This window comes from Bison bison, unplaced genomic scaffold (assembly GCF_000754665.1).
Source record: "Bison bison bison isolate TAMUID 2011002044 unplaced genomic scaffold, Bison_UMD1.0 scf7180017864134, whole genome shotgun sequence".
In the NCBI taxonomy this organism is placed as follows: Eukaryota; Metazoa; Chordata; class Mammalia; order Artiodactyla; family Bovidae; genus Bison; species Bison bison.
In genome coordinates this window covers 4,423,871-4,445,269 of record NW_011494706.1, presented here as the reverse complement: position 1 = coordinate 4,445,269, position 21,399 = coordinate 4,423,871, and the positions used below count along the sequence as shown (strand labels likewise).

At 41.0% G+C, this 21,399-nt stretch overlaps 1 protein-coding gene across 7 annotated transcripts in view; it reads left to right on the top strand.

Annotated features, from left to right (window-relative positions):
- The window catches only part of PPP1R9A (protein phosphatase 1, regulatory subunit 9A), a 350,761-nt gene extending 329,971 nt beyond the window's left edge, over positions 1-20,790 (top strand). For all 7 annotated transcript variants that reach the window (XM_010839754.1, XM_010839753.1, XM_010839757.1 and 4 more), the window contains 4 exons: positions 8,915-9,113; positions 11,121-11,240; positions 13,160-13,342; positions 14,676-20,790. In XM_010839754.1, coding sequence (XP_010838056.1) covers positions 8,915-9,113; positions 11,121-11,240; positions 13,160-13,342; positions 14,676-14,885 — 712 coding nt within the window. In that variant the 3' untranslated portion in view covers positions 14,886-20,790. The remainder of the gene's footprint in view (positions 1-8,914; positions 9,114-11,120; positions 11,241-13,159; positions 13,343-14,675) is intronic.
- The last annotated feature ends 609 nt before the right edge of the window (positions 20,791-21,399 follow it).

Here is a 21,399-nt window from a genome sequence, read left to right as displayed (position 1 = left end):
TTCAGAAAACTAAGATCATGGCATCTGGTCCCATCACTTCATGGCAAATAGATGGGGAAACAATGGAAACAGTGTCAAACTTTATTTTTTCAGGCTCCAGAATCACTGCAGATGGTGACTGCAGCCATGAAATTAAAAGATGCTTGCTCCTTGGAAGAAAAGTTATGACCAACCTAGACAGCATATTAAAAAGGAGAGACATTATTTTGCCAACAAAGGTCCGTCTAGTCAAAGGTTTGGTTTTTCCAGTAGTTATGTATGGATGTGAGAGCTGGCCTATAAAGAAAGGTGAGCGCTGAAGTATTGTTGCTTTTGAACTGTGGTGTTGGAGAAGACTCTTGAGAGTCCCTTGGACAGCAATGAAACCCAAGCAGTACATCCTAAAGGAATTCAGTCCTGAATATACATTGGAAGGACGGATGCTCAAGCTGAAACTCCAATACTTCGGCCACCTGATGTGAAGAACTGACTCATTTGAAAAGACCCTGATGCTGGGAAAGATTGAAGGCAGGAGGAGAAGGGGATGACAGAGAATGAGATGGTTGGATGGCAACACTGACTTGATGAACATGAGATTGAGTGAACTCTGGGAGTTGGTGATAGACAGGGAAGCCTGGCGTGCTGCAGTCCATGGGGTGGCAAAGAGTCGGACACGACTGAGCGACTGAACTGAACTGAACTGAAAGAGTAGAGAGCTTACATTGTTCCTTGTGGAGACAAAATTATTCAAATACATGAGCAACATGAAACAAATCGATGAGTTTGAAATAAGGAGAAGACGAAATAAGGAGAAGACAAACTAAGGAGAAAAATGCAGAGAAATGTGATTTGGTTCTATCCTTTTCAAATACATTCTCTGAACTTTCTGATTTAACCAGGTTACACAGCAGATAATCAAAGTAGGAAACAGTTGTCAGCGGTTGTTCTTCCCTTAAAGTATACACCAGGGTAAGACAAAGTGCTCTCCTTAGAGTAAGGAGCCAGTGGTATCAGTGGAGTGCCCATTCCGGAAACGCTCCCGGCTCAGTCACTGAATGGAAAGCCCTGTGAGCAGACGTTTGTCTCAGAACAAGGCTAGATGGTGGCAGGTGGGAAGATGACAAGGGAGGGAGACAGCGCCCCTCTGTGGAAGTGAGTCTGCTTTCTCCTTAAAAGTCTGAATAGTGGAGAAGACGCAGAGGTGGAATCCAGTATTCATCCTGACTTTGCCACAGGTAAGTCTCTGAATTCCTCACCAAAAAAAAAGCGAGGTCAACTAAAACTAGGTAGTCTGTGACTCCCCGTCCATCTCTTTCTGCATCATCCAACACAGTAGCCTCTAGTCAGGTGTGGCTGTTGAGCACTTGAAGTGTAGCTTGTAAATACCAAGATGTATGCTTGATGGGAAAAAAAATAATGTGAAATATCTTGATATTTTTATAATACTGACTGCATGTTGAAATAATATTTGAATATTTGAGATAAAAATAAAACAAAAATTAATTGTACTTTTCTTCCATGTGGCTAACTAGAAAAGTTAAATTTACATATATGATTCATATTATATTTCTATTGGATAGTGTTGATCTATATGATTTTATGAAAAACATACTCTTGATTTCTAACTCGTTATTTTGTTGTTCTAAAAATTAGCAAGTATTCATTTGCTTGTTTACCTTTTTTTATCTATATGTGCTCCTCTTTGTTCCAAATATTATTTTATGATACAATATAATTTATTTTCAAAGTAAATTGGATAGGGTAAAACAAGATAAAATAAAAAGTAAGATTGATACTTAAGATAGAACATCTTTAGCAGTACTTCATAGTAAATGACAGTGGCCTCCAGTAAAAGCCAAGAACATAATGTCAGAGTGGTTAAGGACCTGAGTTCACATCCCAGCTCTCTCTGTCACTTGTCCTCCTGAGCAAGTCACATAACCTCTCTGTGCTTCAGTTTTCTTACACACTTACCTCTTCAGGTCATTAGAGGGATTGGGATTGCATTTAACCACATTTTAAGTCCTTACTAAATATAAATGGCTATCATCATTATTACTACTTAAGATCATTTTTATTGCAGGGATATAAAAATATTCTCTACATATGTTGCTTACAGTCTCTTTTATGCAGGGGTGACTTTAGTAATATCTTGAATAATACTTGGACTGTGTGGATTGTAGTTCAGACCACTCTTCATAGATGCCGTTTCTCTCAAAGATAAATCATAGCACTAAAGTGAGTTTTGAGATTATACCGAGAGACAAGTACATGGAGGGCAGTTCTGCCTTGTTGCAGAGCAAGGGCAGAGCCTCTGCTACTGAGTGGGGGAGGAAACACACCCTTTCAGAAGAGCTAAGAGCAAGATGAAGCACAGAGAGGAAAACCTAAATCTGCCTAAACCTGGTCCAGAGAGGAGACAAATTTTTCCCTAAAAAAATGTTTATAAACAAAAATGTAGTTATAAATGCCAGTGGAGGATGGTGATCAGAAATTGGCAGAATAATTTGAGCCTTTGAGCTTGGAAGGTTTTGAGCACATGTTTGTAAGCCGTTAGGATCCATGAGCCATGGGGGCAGACACTCAGGAAAGCACCGGCGGAGAGCTTAACCTTGGTTATGGGCTCCTAGGTGCTCTCCCTTTCATTGGATGTTTTCAATGCCCAGAGGTAGCTTTGTCCTTAAACTTGTGTTATAAATTTTAAGTAATTAATAAAGTCTCCCAATTTTACAACCTACCTTTTTTTTGAGTTTCAGCTCAGCTTACAAATCTCATTTTGCGTATACATCTAATAAAATCTTATGTGAAATAAAGGCAGTCACTTTTGTGAAGACCTTTGAACAATATTAGCTTAGCCTCAGGAGAGCAGACTCATTGCCCCAAAATTGTCCTGTTTTAGGTGCATTTATAAATTTAATCTATTTCGTTTTCCTTTCAAGTAATTCTCTGTGCCTGAAACCTGACACACTAACATTCCTAACAAGTTAGTACTTTTCATGCTTAAAAAAACTTTTCAAAATCTAATGAATTAAAATAGCTATAGCGACTCTAAAGGTCCCAATACTCTTATCAGTGTAGTTATTTAACTTAACTAGTTAAATCTGAAATCAGTTAAATATATTAAAATAGACTCAATAGACAAGTTTCTCAGATTTCTAATGCAAATTTTTGTAGATACTAAGCAATATATTTATTACTCCAGAGCTAACATTTTTATTTTTATAATATAGATTTTTATTTACATTGTCATCTTGCTGTTTCATTTTATATCTTCCCAGTATGGGAAAAACTCATCTCCATCTAAAACGAGAAAAATATATTTTTCCCTCAACACTCCTAGGTTCTCCAACTGAAGCCCTGTAAATTAAACTGACAGAAGACAGTTAATAAGGGAAAGGCATACAAATGTATTGAATGTAATTTTTATGAGACACAGGAGCCTCCATAAGGAAATGAAGACCCAGAGAAGGAGTTAAGCCCGAAGAATATTTATAGTAGATTTGATGAAGTGTAGAAAGTTGTGGGGAAATGTGATAGGACAAAAAGGTATGAGCTAAGAGTAGTAAGCTGAGGAAACTTAGCAAGTCCTGTTCATTCATTTGCTCAGATCCCTCTTGGTACCTGTGGAGATGCCTACTCCTCTCCTCTGGATGTAGGAGGGCACCTCTTACCCCAGGGTCTTATGACCTGGTTCAGGGGAGATGTGGGAGGTCAGAGAGCTCTTCCTGCACCTGCCATTTCTCAAATTCCTTCAGTTTAAAATATTCAAAATACTAGCTATGCCTCGGTGCCATATTTTGGGGTAGCATTTCCTAAACCCCATCATCAATCAAGGTTAAGCACTCTATAGTGACCATCTCAGATGGGCTGTTGACTATTGACCAGATATTTAGACTATAACTCAGAATCTAGAAGCAGGATGAGTTCAGGGTTATTGGCTTGGCTGCAGGTGGACACCCTCTTGTTACAGCTGTTACCTGTTCAGGTCTCTCGGTTGCCTTCAGAAGAGGCTGGCTTTACAACCTCAGTCCTTACAGAACTACTTCGTCTTATTTGAGTAAATGGAGGTCTGCAACCCTTGCTCTGGTTGCACCTAATTTTCTTCACTTAATCTCCTTTACTACCTGCTTGAGTTCTATATTCTGTTTATACTTTCTCTGTTCTGGCAGTTCCTGAACGCCTCATTATATTTTGATGACTCCAGTTATAGTCTGAGTATTTTCTACACCTTTTATTCAAAGTTAAACTGAAAAAATTCACCAAGGAATGTTTACCTGAGCAACTTAATTTTGGGGTGCTAGCACCAGGATAAACTGGTTTCAAGATGTGTACAAATTAGTTAATTGTTTTATAGAGTTGCTAATTGTAAACCACTTCCAGGCCAGGAGACAGTTACTCCCCCCACTACCCCCCCCCCAAAAATGACATTTCAGGATTATGGAGACTTAACTTGGAGCCATGCTTTCTCCCAGTTCCTACGAATAAAGCAATCAGGGGGACTTCCTTGGTGGTCCAGTGGTTAAGACTCAGTGCTTCCATGGCAGGGGACACAGGTTCAATCTCTGGTCAGGGAACTAACATCCCATATGCTGTGCCACCAGAAAAAAAAAAAAAAAAAGGAAAAAGAAAGTGAGAGTTTCCACAGGGATGTAACAGTAATTTATGAATCTACTTTTTCCAAAAGTGATAGTGAACCATTAGTGTATAAACTATAAAAGAAAAATAAGCATAGAACACATACCTGTGTTGATCCTCCAAAAGTTATTTTCAGATCTATTAATTATTCATTTCTACCAATCATGATTTTTCAAGGGGATTGTTAAGGATCTAGATAGAGTTTATGCCTCTTGGACCATAATCTGCCCTCAAACTCTAAAAAGTTAAGGAAGGAAGAATTTTATGTTATTCTTAACAGATTTCTCCACAAAGAGAAACAGTCTGTAAGAGTGATCAATCATAGAATAACCATTACCAAACCCTCTCTGCTCCTTTTGTAGACCCAAGAGTTGAGTTTATCCAAAAGGAGATTGGCATTTGTTTCAGAAAAGTTGGTAAGCTGATAGGTCTACAATTTTAAAGTAGTGGAGAATTTTATTTCTTAAATGCACATTCTATACTTAGTTCCAAGCAATTGGAAGCACACCACTGTTCTATTTTTGAAGCACATAGGAACCACACAGAGGTTCCATCAGCCCAGAGAGCTTTAGAGTCAAGGATACACAAAGAAATGAGGGGGACAGGATACAGCCTCAGCAGAGGCACAACCAGACCTCCTGGAGAACTGGAACACAGTTTTCAAAGTACCCCAGGAGCTGGTGGTTTGCAGCTGTGAGGACAGTTGCTGTCTCCTTAGAATTGGGCTTTTGTTGCTTTCTATGTGACTGTTCCTCTGTATCATCGATTATCTTGGTGTAGAAAGCTAGAGCAGAAAGCCTCTGGAAGTCATCCAGGGCTGAACTTCCATGACTTCATCATTCTCACATCATAGCCTTCAGACCCATCTTCAGTGCTGGATGTCCAAGCCCACATGGAATGATTTGTCTTGAGTATTTTCCTGACAGTGAGAATTTTATGAAAGGGTTTAGTGAGGTGTGATCTTAGAATTTTGTTTGAAACATTACCTGGCTAGGATTTGAGCTACCAAAAGTCATTTTCATGGGTCTTAGAATGAAAACAGTCAGGCAATAATATTCCTACTTCCTATCTATTAAAAGTTGTAGTGGTGGTGGTTTTAAAAGCGTTGTTACAAAAGCAGTTCACTTGGGCATAGGACAGGATACTCATGCTGCCGTTAATAGTGGCCTGTTTATGAACTTGAAAACAGTATCCATATATGTAAGTACTACCATACCTTATTTGAATTACGGATGGAACTTTTTAAAAAAATTTCTATGTTACTTTGATTAACTGGTTCAGAAATTTATAACCAAAGAGAAAAATAAACATCAGGTCCAGGTTATCTCATATATCCCCAATTATAAGAGTATGAGACTACAGAGAAAATATTTTTATGTTTTAAAGCATATAAAAGATATTTTATATAAAATATAAAGAATCTTTAAAGCATAAAAATATTTTTATGTTTTAAAGCACAGTTAGAGCTTTCTGAGCATTTTTACTGGAATGTGGGACTGAGCTAAAAGATAAGCCTGAGAAGTTAAATTATGACTAACTAGATAGAATTTACCTGCAGAGAGATTTACCTCCCCAGAGGTATGTGATTACATTTTCCAGGAGTGGGAACGGAGAGAAGGGCTTTGAGACCCAACTCCATGGAGATGTTCTAGGGGCTGTAAAGCTGGAGACATGAGTCTTACCTTCCTCTGACATAGATCACTTTCCAAAGCATAAGAACCCAAGATCCTTCTCAAGATGAACTTGTTTACATTAAGGGGATAAGATCTCTCTCCCTCTCTTAGAGAAGAGAAGGGGGGCAGCTGTCCTTCTCCTATATAACCTTACAGATTCATATTTTTAAAATTCCTCACATATAATGTCGACCACATATAGAATGACAACTGGTTCTCATTGTGTTACCCTGGAAAGAGGAAATTAGGGCATGGGAAACCAGAGCAGTGACTTCCTACCTCCGTCTCCCCCAAATTCTAGCTTGGTAAGTCCAGGTACCCAAGAATTTGTGTTTATATAGCTTCCCCAGGTGATGCTTACTTATCAGACTTCTGCACTGGTCCATGATCCAGGAATAAAAAGTGCACTTCCCTGGTGGCGCAGACGGTAAAGTGTCTGCCTACAATGCGGGAGACCCGACTTCACTCCCTAGGTCAGGAAGATCTCCTGGAGAAGGAAATGGCAACCCACTCCTGTATTCTTGCCTGGGAAATTCCATGGACGGAGGAGCCTGGTAGGCTACAGTCCATGGGTCGCAAAGAGTCGGACATGACTGAGCGACTTCACTCACTCACAGAAGACCAGTCTGCCTCTGCTCGTATGCTTTCCTAAGTTCAGTTATTGTAACCCCGCCCCACCCCTCATTTTTTAATAGTAAATGGATTTAAGAATATAGTTTTTTTTTACGTTAAACTTTAGGATAAAGTTGAAGGTTGGCATATTTCTGGTTGGTCGTTCTCTATTATCCTTGCAGACCCCTTTGGTTTTTTAAAAAATAAATACAGAATTAAAATCATATCTTCTGTACTCTTTAGTGTGATGAACACTTTTACTCATCCAACCTGTTATTTCAGTGCTGCTAAAACTTTACTGATCTCTGCATTCTCTTTAGTTATTGTTCTCATAACCCCTTTACATTTGTATATTGCTTTACAGTTTTTCAGGATGCTTTTATAATAGTTGTCCCATTTGATTCTCACAATATACTTCAGAAATGAACAGAAATTGTTAGAAGCTGTATCATCTATGTAAATTTGAAATGTGTAATTTTTCAAAATAATGTGAAATGAAATGTGAGGTTGAGATTCAGTATACCTCTGGGACGTAAGATGCCCATAAGCCATGCTGTTGAGGCACTTTTAATTGAAAGGGAATCTCTTTGTTGTCATGACATTCAGTTCAGTTCAGTTCAGTCTCTCAGTCACGTCCGACTCTTTGTGACCCCATGAATCGCAGCACGCCAGGCCTCCCTGTCCATCAGCAACTCCCAGTGTTCACCCAAACTCATGTCCATCAAGTCGGTGATGCCATCCAGCCATCTCATCCTCCGTTGTCCCCTTCTCTTCCTGCCCCCAATCCTTCTCAGCATCAGGGTCTTTTCCAATGAGTCAACTCTTCGCATAAGGTGGCCAAAGTATTGGAGTTTCAGCCTCAGCATCAGTCCTTCCAATGAACACCCAGGACTGGTCTCCTTTAGAATGGACTGGTTGGATCTCCTTGCAGCCAAGTGGCTTGCAAGAGTCTTCTCCAACACCACAGTTCAAAAGCATCAATTCTTCGGTGCTCAGCTTTCTTCACAGTCCAACTCTCGTATCCATACATGACCACAGGAAAAACCATAGCCTTGACATTAACAGCTAACAAATAATAAGTATTATATCAGTTATCACTTGAACTTACTGAGGGTGCATCTTCCAAAATGCACAGAAACTCCTGCCCATTCCTGCCTTAGGTCTTGATGATTTTTTTAACCAAAAGATAAATATAAATATGCAGGTGCTTGCATTAAGAAAACAAAGTCTGTTTTCAGACTGTTTTTCAAATGCCTTTGAGTCCTTAAAATGTTAAACAATAAGCACAGACCTTTCTACATTTACAGTTTTCAAAGCACTTTCACACATATCTAACTTAATTCTTAAGCACATATAAGATACATAAAATATCTACCTTTTATGGATGAGGAAATAGAGGCAAAGAAGGCCCAAGGTCGTGTACACAGGAAGTGAAAGACCCTGGACATCCAAGTAGGGTTTAGGACCTCTAGTCTGGTGCTCCTCCTATAAGGCACTAAGATCACGATAAAAATCAGTAAGGTGTGTATTCTGCCTAAAGTATCATGAGCCCAGAAATTTCCAGTTATGAAATATATCATTTTCTAAAGTCTCAGGCTCTTGGGAACTTGTGTTCCGAGGAGGCCAGGGTGAAATGCTGCTTTTGAGCTCATGTCACCAGCAGTGAGGCACTGCTGTGTGAGCCGAATAAAGGGAACACTGTGATCATTCACTCAAAGCAGTTCTTAGAAGACCGTGCCCCTCTCTGATGCTAATTTCTCCACACACGTTTATTCCCATTTCAAAAAAGTCATCATGGCAGTGGTGATACCAAAATACTTATCATTGTTATAACATCCATTTAGATGCAAAAAAAGATTAATGTTCTAGTCAAAAGTGCAAAATTTGTACTCTGTTGTGTAGAACAATTTCTCAAACTATTACTTCAAACTGTATTCAGAGTCCCTTAAAAATTCAGTAAGTTTTCCATCTGCCCTTTTCCTCTGTCTAACACACCTCCTCTTTTCATAACCCAGGATCTTCAGATGCAGGCTGGAAACCTGGAAACCAACGCCATCCTCCACTGCTCAGGCCTCCACACGCTCAACTGGCCTGCCATTCTCGTGGTTTAATGAAAGCCGAAAAGGATCCTATTCCTTCAGGAATCTGCCTTCATCTGCAAGCCCCCCTCAGCCTTCTCCTGAAGCTCTAATTTCAGATAAAAAGGGGTCTAAGGTAGAAAACACGTGGATTTTAAAAAGCAAACAAGAAAACCCCAGTCCTTCCTCCTCCTCAGTCTTTGGAAAGCATTCTCAACTTGCGTGTATGCTCTGGATTTGAGAAACCACTGTGATAACACTTCAATAAACATGCATGGTGTTTTTGTGTTGGGGAGACAGAAAGCCTTATTTAACCACCACCTTCTTTAATACTATTCTGTTCTAGATTGTACGTTAATCTTTGATTTGCCTGTCTTTTCACATATTGCTATTTAATCTCAGTTTGACAGTTAAGCCATGCTGGGAAAGATACATTTGAATCCTGGAACAGTATGATAAATCTGTTTACCAAGTATTGCACTTTAAATTTCATTACAAAACTATTTTTGCTGTGCTCTTCAAGATTTACTGGAAAACAAATAAATTTGAGACTGAATATGTGTTCAATATATCTAAATGAAACCCTTTCAAACAAATCAGTGCTGACATAGTGCCCTTACTTATTTCTTCTTTTAAATCAAACTTCCGTGTTGATAAACTGGGATCATTCTATCACCAGAGTTTTTTAACTTTAGCAGAATGGGGAATTATATGCTTATCTGTTTTTAAATATACGACGGTTATTTCCAGCATGACGCTGCAAACCTTACCTAACAACTTATTGAAACACATGTGGTGGCTAACTTTTGTGTGTTGCTTGGTCTCCTTTTATCTGTGTTCACTTTTCCTTCTCAAACAGTAACCTGTGATTAATGTTCCTTGAATTTAACTCTTTTCTTGAGGTCAACAGCTCATAACGTTTTGACAGAGTGTGAGGTCATATCTCCATTGACAGTATCAAATGGTAATGTGCTGTTAAATGCTCTCATGCTTAAATGTTTTACTAGCTTAGCTCCTTGTACTCTGACTTCATCTCCTTTTCTGAAGTTTTAGCAAACCTTCGGAGTTTGGTACTGAATTCTCTAGCCTCTGCCATGGTTTTTATTCTTGACGACCAACTAAACCCAAGGCAAGGGAACCTAATGGGAAGCTGTAACAGTCCAGTTTCTAAGGAAGTGGAATAAGAAATGAGATGGTGTTGGTCAGGTGCTTAGAATTCCAGGAAAGGCAATGCTTCTAGAATTATTAGCAAAAGAAGGTTTGCCAACAGCAGACCACATTGGTCTCGAAACATTTTCAGTCTTGGATCTGAGAAGTCTGAATGTTGTTTGAAAAATTCCAGCCTTATCTTGCATTGGAGAGACTCTCAAGAATTTGGTTTAAAATGTTTTCACAAATGCAACTATGTAGTCATTGTGAGTTTATTTGACTGTAGCATCCACTGAACATTTTCATAAAGTTTTGGGGAAGTGTTCATAAAGTTCTGACACACCCGACCTCCTCCAACCCCAGGTGATTGTTTGGAACCACGTTTCTGGCCGTGCTCCGGCCTCGCTGGTATTCCACTGGTGCTGTGCAAGAGCTGTATTTCAGCGTGTAACTAATAGTGTAATGGCAGATTGTGACCCCCCCAGAACTCATCATCTTGAAGGTTACATCCAGGAGAGGATCTGCCACTTCTCACGGTGTTTATCACGGCCAGCGGCAAGCAGTCCTTCCTAGGGGGTGCTCAAGTTACCTTTCTAATTTGGATTGCCATCTGTTCCTAATAACTCAGGCTCGCCACACCATCTTGTATTTTTACTTACACTGTTACTCGTCACAATTAGGGCCAAAGGAGATAGGCTTATTAACATGACTCCTCTGAGCAGTTGTAGAGGATAATGAATGCTGTACCCTTGAAGAGAGATTGAAGACTCATTTCTCTAAAATGCCTGGCCTTTCATGTGATAGAGAAAGAGCCCAGAATTCTGTGTGCAGCACAAAAGGCTAGAGTTCTCAACCACTGCCAGGTGAAGGCCACCCAACCAAATCTGCATCTCTTCTAAGAGGACTAAAAAGAACCTCTCTAAAGCTTGTAAGCAGGCTTCTCTCTGGCTCACTCACCATGCTCATTTAACACTGAGCTTTTTTACTTTTTCAGAATTTTACCTTCAATGATGATTTCAGTCCTAGCAGCACCAGTTCAGCAGACCTGAGCGGCCTGGGAGCAGAGCCCAAAACGCCCGGACTCTCTCAGTCCTTGGTGCTCTCATCCGACGAGGTATGTGCATGGCACGGGCGGCTGAGCTGCCTTCTCAGATCGTGCACATGACCCGTAAACTGTCGCAGGCAGTTTTCAGGCAGATTTTGCAGATCAGTCATCAGGACTATGGTTTCACATTTGATGTAAAAGCCTTGTGATTTCGCCCACTGTCTGCCTCAACATGGAAGCCACGTTCTGTCTCTGAGCCCCTTTAAGCTGTCCAGGGAACTCCTCGGCCTTTCTTGGATGTAAATGGGATGGCCCTCCACAGAGGGGTGCGGCTGGGTTGCTGAGCGCTGCACAGCCCACCCTTCCCCTCGCTCAGCTTCTCCACCACCCCCGCTGGTCCCTCCAAGTCAGGCGTGGCCCCTGGTTGAGGATCACCACAGGGGACGGGGGAGAGGTGTGATTCTGATCAGGAGGGACCAGGAGGGAAGACCTTTACTTAGAAGCCAGGGTCAGGTGGGTACTGTGATGACTTCTCGGGAGATGACTGTGTACAGGAGAGGCAGAAAGTTAGACTGGTAATTCATGTGACTCAGTGCCCGGAGAGATAAGGAGAAGAAAGAAATACCAGTACTAGAAGCAGGCTGGGGTCGGGGAGAGAAGCGCGATAAGTAAAGATAGATTCACCCAAAATATCTGTTCCTAGTTACTTCTTTCTAACATGGTTTTTGCTTTGTAAAACTTTTATTCCTCTTAAATTTTTCTGTCCGTATTCTTCAGACCTGGCATGATTTTAATTGTATGGAAAATGTGTACTGCATATGCGTGCTTCCTATAACACTTCTCTTTTTGATTCCTTTGTTGCTCTCTCACTCAGAGCCTGGATATGATAGATGATGAGGTGAGCTCTCAGTGGGCGGTGTGTGGTGGCTTATGGGGTAGCGTCTGAAGCTTCTTTTCTTTCTTTGTAATGATTTAAAATCAAACTAGACAGGAAGTGTTCCCCTGCAGTGGGTTTCCTCATGTTAAATAGTTTCACTCTCTGCCCTTGTCTCAATCTTAGTGGAAAAGACATTCAAAAGGATCTCCACCTCCAGAGCCCCTTGGTGTGTCTCCCACCACCATTAGCCTGACACAGACCATTGCGTTTCACCCCCTTGCCCTCATCTCAGCTTCCCCATTTCCTCCTGTGTTCCCTGCATGGTCACTAAGGTGCTCCCATCTCTCTCCCAGATTTAGCACCATCGTCATCTCCTCTCAGCCTAGTGGGTCTTAAAACCAAGCTGCCTTTGCAGTCTTCATAGTGTTCTCCTGTGTTGGACAGAGCCAGAGATTTAGAACAAACTACTAAGGGCTGAGCTCTGCCACTTGCTAGCTGCATAATCTCGGACAGGTCTGTAGACTTTCTGAGCTTCACTTGCCTCAATTATTAAAAATAATTTGATAATTTGTGAATTACCTATCCCACCTTCCTTACAGGTTTGCTTGCTGCTCAAATGAAATAATGGCCGTGAAATTTCCCCTACTAAGAATGCTTGAGGGCTTACTGCTCCCCTTCTAAGTAAAATATATACCTCAATATTTTAAAATGTATCTTTACGTATCTCTAATGTCTTAGCAGAGGACCAATGCAGAGCAGTTCATTACATACAGAGATAAATGACGTACTTGTTTTCTGCATCTGATAAGCTTTCCAAAGTGGCTTAATGTAAAAACTTGTGATATTAAATGTATTTTTCAGTTATTAACTTCCTACCTACATTAAAATGCTGCTTTGTTTGGGGGAATTTTTAAATTTCCAAATACCTAAGGAAACTGTAAAGGTGATCACTGTGTGTGTGTCACACACAGCTAGACCCATTCGTTTACTCTAGGGCTTAAAAGCAGGTGTGGCTCTAGTAGGCAAGAACTGGCTTTTCGATAGCATCACATTCCTACTGAGCTACAGCTTCTCGGTCCTTTAACAACCCTGCATAACATTCCTACCTCAGATCCTTGATGACGGACAGTCTCCCAAACACAGTCAGTATCCGAATCGGGCCGTTCATGAATGGAGCGTGCAGCAGGTTTCTCACTGGCTAATGAGCCTAAATCTGGAGCAGTATGTCTCTGAATTCAGTGCCCAAAACATCACTGGAGAGCAACTCCTGCAGTTGGATGGAAATAAACTTAAGGTAAAGAACTGTATGTTACCAAGTATAATCTGTATTACTCATAGCACCTGAAATGTTTCCATTAGATAAGAGCCTTCTGCATATCTGAGAGGTACTTCTCATCCACGGTCAGCAGAGAGGACATTGAATCATTTCCCAGTGGTAAAGGAGGTTTTGGAAAATTGTTGGGTTCTGAATTAAACAATAGGCTGCTAAGCAGGAGCGCTAGAGGTTCATCCATTGCTTCTGCCAAACAGCACATGGTCCATGTATTGCCTCTGCTTACTTCCTCTGTAGTGTGAGTTTTAATAATGGCCAATGTGGACTCTCCCATGACATTAAAGTTAAAATCCAGATCCGTGAATCTCCCCTTTTGAAGTCCTTTCTCCTCCACCCTCACTGTTCCCTGGGTACCACTCCAAATCAGGACTGTGTTCTCCCCAGACCTTCGTCCTCCCGCTGCAGCAGGCCATGTCCTCCCTTCCCCGGCCATCACGCTCTCATTTTCACCTGTCCCGCCTATCTCCTTTAGAGTCTGAGGTGGCACCTACCCTGTGGAAAAAGGGCAAAAGGAGCTTACAGCCAGCCCACCACCCCCACGCAGGCGCCCTGCTGGGCTGATGGCAGCCGAGTATCACTTGACGGTCTTGAAAAGGTTAGAGCTCAATCAATAGCCTGTGAATATGAAGGCCCATCGACAGGCCTGTCCCTGTTGGGGAGATGGATGCATCCTGCTGTTGATTCTGAAGGTCGTGAAACACTGAAAATATGTAACCAGCTCCCCTTATTCTGAATTCCAGGCTTATCGAGCAAGCTCCTCATTATGATCAGGCTTCCTTTACGGGTCTACCTGCAGGGAGGGAACGGCTAGTCATGCTGACACCAGCGCTGTTGTCCTGGGAGGCATGTTTGGTTTCCATTGTCAGTGAATGCATTGCTAGAAGGGAAGCCGTTCCAGTCCCTCCTGCCCTTCTTCGAGCCCTCCGAGATGGGTGGCAGGGGCCTGCTCCGAGCTTGCGAAAATAGTGATGAGTTTAGCAGTACAGCCCAAAGGTTGGAGAAGACAAATTGTGCCCTTCCGCTGTTCATTTGCCCATTAACTACCAGTTCAGAAAGCATTTACTTGCTGAGGTTTACACTGTACTGTGCTCAGGACTCCAAAGAGCAAAAGAACAAGTAAAGCTCAGCCCCGCAGTACGTAGACCTTTAGCAAATGTACTCCGCCCTTCCTCATTTTCTACCTCTTGGATTATGTTTCTGTCAGTTCCTGAGTTTGGACTATCTCGTGATATCAACCTCCTCATAAACAGGGTCATCAGTTTTCAGATGGTTTGTGTGTGCGTTTCCTTCTTAGGCCCTCGGAATGACATCATCCCAGGACCGAGCCGTGGTCAAAAAAAAACTGAAGGAAATGAAGGTGTCTCTAGAGAAGGCTCGGAAGGCCCAGGAGAAAATGGAAAAACAAAGAGAGAAGCTGAGGAGGAAGGAACAAGAGCAAATGCAGAGGAAGTCTAAGAAGACGGAGAAGATGGCCGCGGCCACAGAGGGTGCTAGTGAGCAGTGACGCACCCGGGACGCTTCCACCTCTTCCTGCCCTGCTCTCCTCTGGAGGACAAATAAGACACTGATGACAAGCGCTATGTGCTCTAGGCAGACTGGGGAACCGTGTGTTCAATAACTGCAATTTTCTGCATCCATAGAGTACACTCTTAATCTTAACCTACTGAAATAATCCCAAGCCCCCTTTGGTTTAGTAACAAACCAAGGATCTCCTTTGCGAGAGACACAAAGTAGCAGTGTTTCTTTGTGTTGGGTGGGTGGTGTCACTTGAAGAACCAGCGTGACCCTGTCCAGCAAAAGCATGGCACACCCTGGCGTTGTCAGCGGAGCGCCATGCATTTTCGGCACGGGGTCCTGAAACTGAGCGTGGCCGGGAGCACTGCTCTGCCCTGGGATCGGGGCTGCAGAATCCGCTCGGAGAGAAAGGTTCCCCATCATTGCTGGCGTCTGGACTGTGAGACAGCCCCACCGTGGAAATGTGGGTGCTCTGCCGTGTAATTACGGACTATGGCTAAAAGCCGGCAAATTGTCCTGTTTGCTAGGCATCAGGAAGAGAGAAAAGAGTTACGCTTACTTGCTAACCCCAGAAGGAAGCAAAAGCCTTAAGAATGTGGATGTGGATATTACTTTGGGGTTCTGAGGGTAACATTTATCCTCCAGATTTAGGCAAACAAAGAAAAATTCGAGCATTAATGCAGCCATGGGATCCTGGGATCTGTGTTTCCTTTGCTACTGCTGCACGTTCAGTATTTCAGCAGCACCGACACACACCGCACAGTTCCTTTTCTTCCCAACAAATTGAACAGGAAATTGATTTTTAAGGAAACCAACATTTTCAGGTTTCCTCTCCTGGGGAACATTCGGGCTGGTCTTCAGCCTGACTATGACACAATCAGGAACTCATCACATATTTTCTACTCAAGATTTCCCAAGTGGGCTCAGTTAGAGTTTTAACAAATGTACTTTTAAGAAAAATAGAAATACCAGTTAGAGAAAAGTTAGATTTGACTATCATTCAACCAGAGAAGCAATTTTATTGAGCACACAGAATGTTCCCGTAAAGGAGAGCTGTCAGTTATATTTTAGAGATGTTTTGAATGGTTTTTCTGAGCCGGTCTCTTTCATTCCTTGAAGAGTTCCACTTTACAGGTAAAGTGTGTTTAAGATGGTACACACGATGCAGTCCTTATTTTAAAGCCAGTATTAAGGATTTAAGTGTTTCATCAAACTAATTCAAGTGCAGGAGAGTGGGGCAGATGGAGGAGAAAATCAACTCACCTCGAGAAATTTCAAATGATGGATTTTGTTGTTGTTGTTGCTCTTTTGCTTTTTATGCTCACGTATCTGGTTGTCTTAGCTGCATTGGCTGCAAAAATGAGGTCATCCACTTTCCAGAGGACGAGTTTCCAAACAAGAGTTGAGGCCAGATGAATTCCTGGACAAGTATTTTACTTCCTTTTCTTCGGTTTCAGGGGGTCTTCGTCCTTATCTTCTACTGGAAAATGTTCTGTACACAGAGCTTAGGGGAAAGCTTTCAAAGGTTACAAGGAACAAATAATGTTAAAGGGGCTTCTTACCATATAGGCCATCTCCTATTTTGAACATTGTGCTTTTTTTTTTTTTGCTTGTCTGAATATTTGAAATCTAAAATTGTCTAAACTAGAAGTTTGTGATCTTGTTCTTCCCTGAGGCGTGTTTCCTTTTCCGTAACAGAGTATTGTCTGTTAAGCTTCAGTCCCTTTGTCACCAGGTAGAGATCATCCATTCGATCCTCAGAAACATAAAGTAACATTGTGTTTGACAATTATTGAAGTCACTACCTATTTTTCTTCTGTCTTCATTTGGGGTATGATAATGAAACTGCCATACTGGAATCTCTATTAATATTTTGAGGTGTGTGGTGCTTTGTTGTTTATTAATGTCATGAGAAACCAGGAACCACTATCAATTAACTACAAAATTCAGCAAATCTTTTCAATACTAAAAGACTAAATTAGTCAAAATCTGGTAATGCTAGTGCTTGCTGTTGTAAATGTTTGTGATTTTTGCTTATCTTTGGGGAAAAAAGTGATCTGGATCATACTGGAAGCTTCACTGTGTTCATTTTAGGAGTGGAAATAGAAGGATGATTATCTTATTGTTTACACTTTGGTAATATTTGAAAATGGATGTATATACTGGAAATGTCTGTAAGTCTCAGTCTCTGCACATAATTTATGATTATATTGCATTTTTAAGTGTCTTAGAAGTATTGTTCTTTAACTTTATTTGTACACTTCCAATATTTAGATCAATGACCAGTTGACAATGTTATAAATTGAATTCTTATTCTTCAAATCATTTATTTTGTATTACAACTGTTTTGACTTTTTTTAAGTTAAATTATAGTAATTTTAGGTCTTAATGAGTTATTTTAATTAAAACTGCTAAAATTGATTTGATTGTCCAACAAAGGATAAAAAGTAAACAGACTGATAAAGGATTTGAAAACAAAGTGAAGGACCTCAGATCTTGTGAACAGTTTGTTTTACTTTATTTTCTTTATTGACTCTGGAGCATGATGCCTCATTGAGGTTCCAGTGTCTTATACAATCCTTACTTTAACGCTAGTGGTTTTCAGTATCCTTACAATTTAACACAGAATTGTTGCTTCATGAACATTAAAGACTTTGTATTGAATAGCTTTTTTATTTGTCAGAAAATGGACAAAAAGGGAATATCTGCTTACTATGAACTGTATTCCCTAAACGACAGCTCGGTATGACACCTGCAGTAGCCAAAAGTGTTTTGGGGGTACAGGCAATGCTTTAGGGGACAGGGAATTGTGGAGAGGCCAGATGGTGGACGGAGCGTTGTGTGAGCTGAGTGTCCGGGGCAGGGTATTCCACTAAAAACTTAGATTACTTTATTTAAGATTATCTCCCTTAAAGTAACTCACAGGTTATGTAATAGTTTTCTCCTGTTTTTTTCCCCTGAATCAGTTTACTGCAGAGCAGTGTTGGGTGGAAACTTACTTTTGCCCATTCGAACACACTGATGATGTCCACCATTAGTTTCATGACCACAAAGCTACTCTATGCTGTGGTCCTTTAGTTGGGGCTCGCGTGGGTTTCCCACCCTGCGCAGCAGGTGCGCACTTGTAACCCACCGCGGTTCCTGACTGCAGTGTGACGGGCACTGATCCCGAACTCCGCCTGTAGGGGGCGCGAAACGGGAACCCTAGCGGTGCTTCTTTGTCGTCGGAAAGAAAGGGCTAAGAGGCTGAGACAGGAACCAAATGAGCCCTTGCCTTTTTTCCTGTAGTCACTGCTGTCCTACAATCTTAAGCTATCCCAGTCCAATCTACTACTAGGCCCAAGCCAGGTTTTTGATCTAGCACCTTAACTAGCCTTTATGGTTTTTCGCTGAAGACAGAATTTCTTTGTGAAATAGGACTAACACATGCTTTAGAATTATATTTTAAAAAGGTAAATGAAAATTAACATTTATGTGGCTATTCTAACTCATTTTTAAGTGTTAAAGGTTATACAGGCCAAGGTGCAAGAGAGGAGCATCCATGTTTGACCACAGTACTCAAGAAGTTCCAAACTGAAAGGAATGTCTGTGCTTAGGATGTGATGTAGTTCCTTGATTACATCCAGATATTTCCAAATTATCAACTTCCATTTGAGTAACTAAATTTACTGTCCCAATAGAGCTGTGGTTCAGAGGCGTTTCAGTTTGGTGGACCGCAGTCATGAGGGTTCATCTCATTTGCTTAATGCCAAGTCCTTAGTGCTTTCTAAATGAAAAAGAAAAGCCCAGTTTTTAAAATACCTTTTCCAGTTTACCTTTAATCAGGGATCTACCTGTATACTGTTCTGAAACTAAGCATTTAAGGATGAAGTCCAGAAATGTCCCTATTTCCTACTAGAATTGTTTTCATTATGAAGATGGGGGTGGGAAATAAATTTTTAGAAAGACTCCTTGTCATAAGAAATATGAATGCGCTTCAGAAATTTCCCTCCTGAAGAACAGTCTGTGTATGCAGGCAGATCTTGTTTATATTTGTTTTAGGCATTTGAAGTCTCAGGAAAGTTGGTCTTGATCCAAAACACTGGGGAAAAAAAAATAACACAGACAGTACACCAGTAGTATTTAAAGTAATGGCATCGAATAGACCCAATGGAGAAGTCAGAAAGCAAAGAAAAAGCCTGCAGAAGTAATTTCTCCTGGAACACGGAAACATCAGGGTCTACCTCACGCTAAAGAGAGGATCCTTACGTGCTTGTGTGGGCACGTCGGTGTGGACGTGTTGAGGGAGTCGTGTTTACTCAAAGGCTCACACGTGTGAGTGTGTGAACCAAGCACAGCTTGTGACCTGCTTTCAGACCTACAGAGTGGGGGATGAAAGGAACAGCGTGATTTCCGATCCTTGGCCCACCCTAGTCCCAACCCCCAAGCTGCTAGGGACTCAAGAATGGATGAGGTAAAGAACAAGAGGGCAAGAGGCAACGTCTTGAGAATGTGCATGCCTTTGTGTTGATGTACAGAACTACATGTGTGTGACTATATCTCCCACCAGACACACACACACACAAACTACAGTCTCACGGCATAAACAGAATTGCATATGGAACTTGGTGATGTCAGGTAGGACCCCGAGCAGTAGCATAGCCTTATTGCCACGTGTGTGTGTGTGTGTGTGTGTGTGTACACTGAATGGCTCATGAGATTTTAAGAGATTTTTTTTAATGTATTTCTACTAAATGCACTTACCTTCTACATGTTTATATATTTTGGTAAAATTGGTTTATTAGATACTCGGTATTTTAGTAAGATGAAATTTCCTCACATGTTTGGCTGATGCTTTGATGTCAAAATTGCACATTGCTGAGCTGAAGCTCAGACGTTTATGCAGCTTTGGGCATTTTCAACTGCAGACTGCAGTTCCCTTGGCTAAAAATTGCACTGCGTGTTCCTGTGCATTCGCTCACACTCTAAAATGTGTTTGGTCACTGTGACACTGCAGTCACTAACCGCCGTCTCTCTGACGGCAGTGTTGCTATCACAGGACCATTGATTTACTTCTTTTTTGGAGTGATGACATGGTTAGGTCATCACCAAACATAACACAAGTGGATGTGAGCATGAGTGTGTTGTTGGAAGGTGTACAGTTCTGTTTCCTTCAGCTATCTGATTCACACACCCAGACTTCTTGTTAAGAATTTAATCTTTCATCCATGAAAGAACAATTGGCCAAAATAATTAAATCACCTTAACAAGTGGAAATTAAGAGGCACTCCAGCTAGATAGCATCTCCCAACAACATCAGATTTAGTTAGTGCTTAGTGAAAACCCTTAAATATATATATGTTTATGTTTTCCTTGATATTATTTATGATCATCACTACTGCTTTTGTATTTTTTAATGGTGTCACAGTTAAACCACTAGTTCACCTATGTATCACTTACAAAACTGGCCGGCTGAAAACGAGAGAGAGAAAACGAATTCTGTTCTGTTGTTGAGAAGTCGATTTATTTTCATCTTTCTTTCTGTATCACTAAAAGGAAAAGAGTTGTTTGAAAATCATTTTAAGTTCGATAAGTACGGATAGCATGTTATCTGAAAATTTTGATTTGTACATTTTGATGTCTGATCATTTGCATGGGAGAGACAATAGTGCCCTGTCTGGATTGTTCTCTTGTGCTTGGTTAATACGTACTTCTCTAGATTGTTCGTTTCAAATGCCATTTCTTACTCTTTGGTTTTCAGAGGCATTCAAAGCAAATATCACAGTGGTCCTTTGTTTTCTGACCAATCTAAAAATACCTGTGATTAAATTTAATTTGTTAGTGTAAATAAATTTCTTGCCAATGAGTATTATTGTTGTTAGACAACGAATGCAATAAAAAGAGAAATACTAAGATCTGTCGAAGTAATTTTTTTTTTTTCTCTTCAATTTTCACCTTCAACTAAAACAAGCCTTGACTGGGTAAACCTGTATTAACTGTCAAAATACATCTATCAATCAAGAGCAAAGTGCACATTTTCCATGGAAATGACACTAAAAATAAATTTTGGCCCTGGTAAAGTGTAAATTGGCAGCTAGGACTGCATTTGAAAGCACAATTATGCAACTGGAAATAAAGTTAAAAGATCAAAGCTTCCACTAGAAGTTCCCTCAACCATCTTTCTATCCACGTCGTCACCATCACGGCTTCTGATACCTGTCAGCCAGGAGCAGGTCTGAGGCCAGTCCACAGGCTGGCAGTTGGCCTCATGGCATGGGGCAAGCTTCAAGTCAGGCCATCCCAGAGGAAGGGGTTCCTTTCAACAGTTTGATTCCTAAAGCCCTAAATGTTCAGAAGACTGAATATAACAAAAGAGGGATATTAATTTCTCTCACACACTCACAGGCCATAATTTTTCTGTGCCTAAACCTTTGGCAGTGCACAAATTTAGATCTGAGCATCATGGAATAAATGCACCAAGCTGTTCTCTTCCTTGGAGTTGTCATGAAATTTCTAACCAAGGG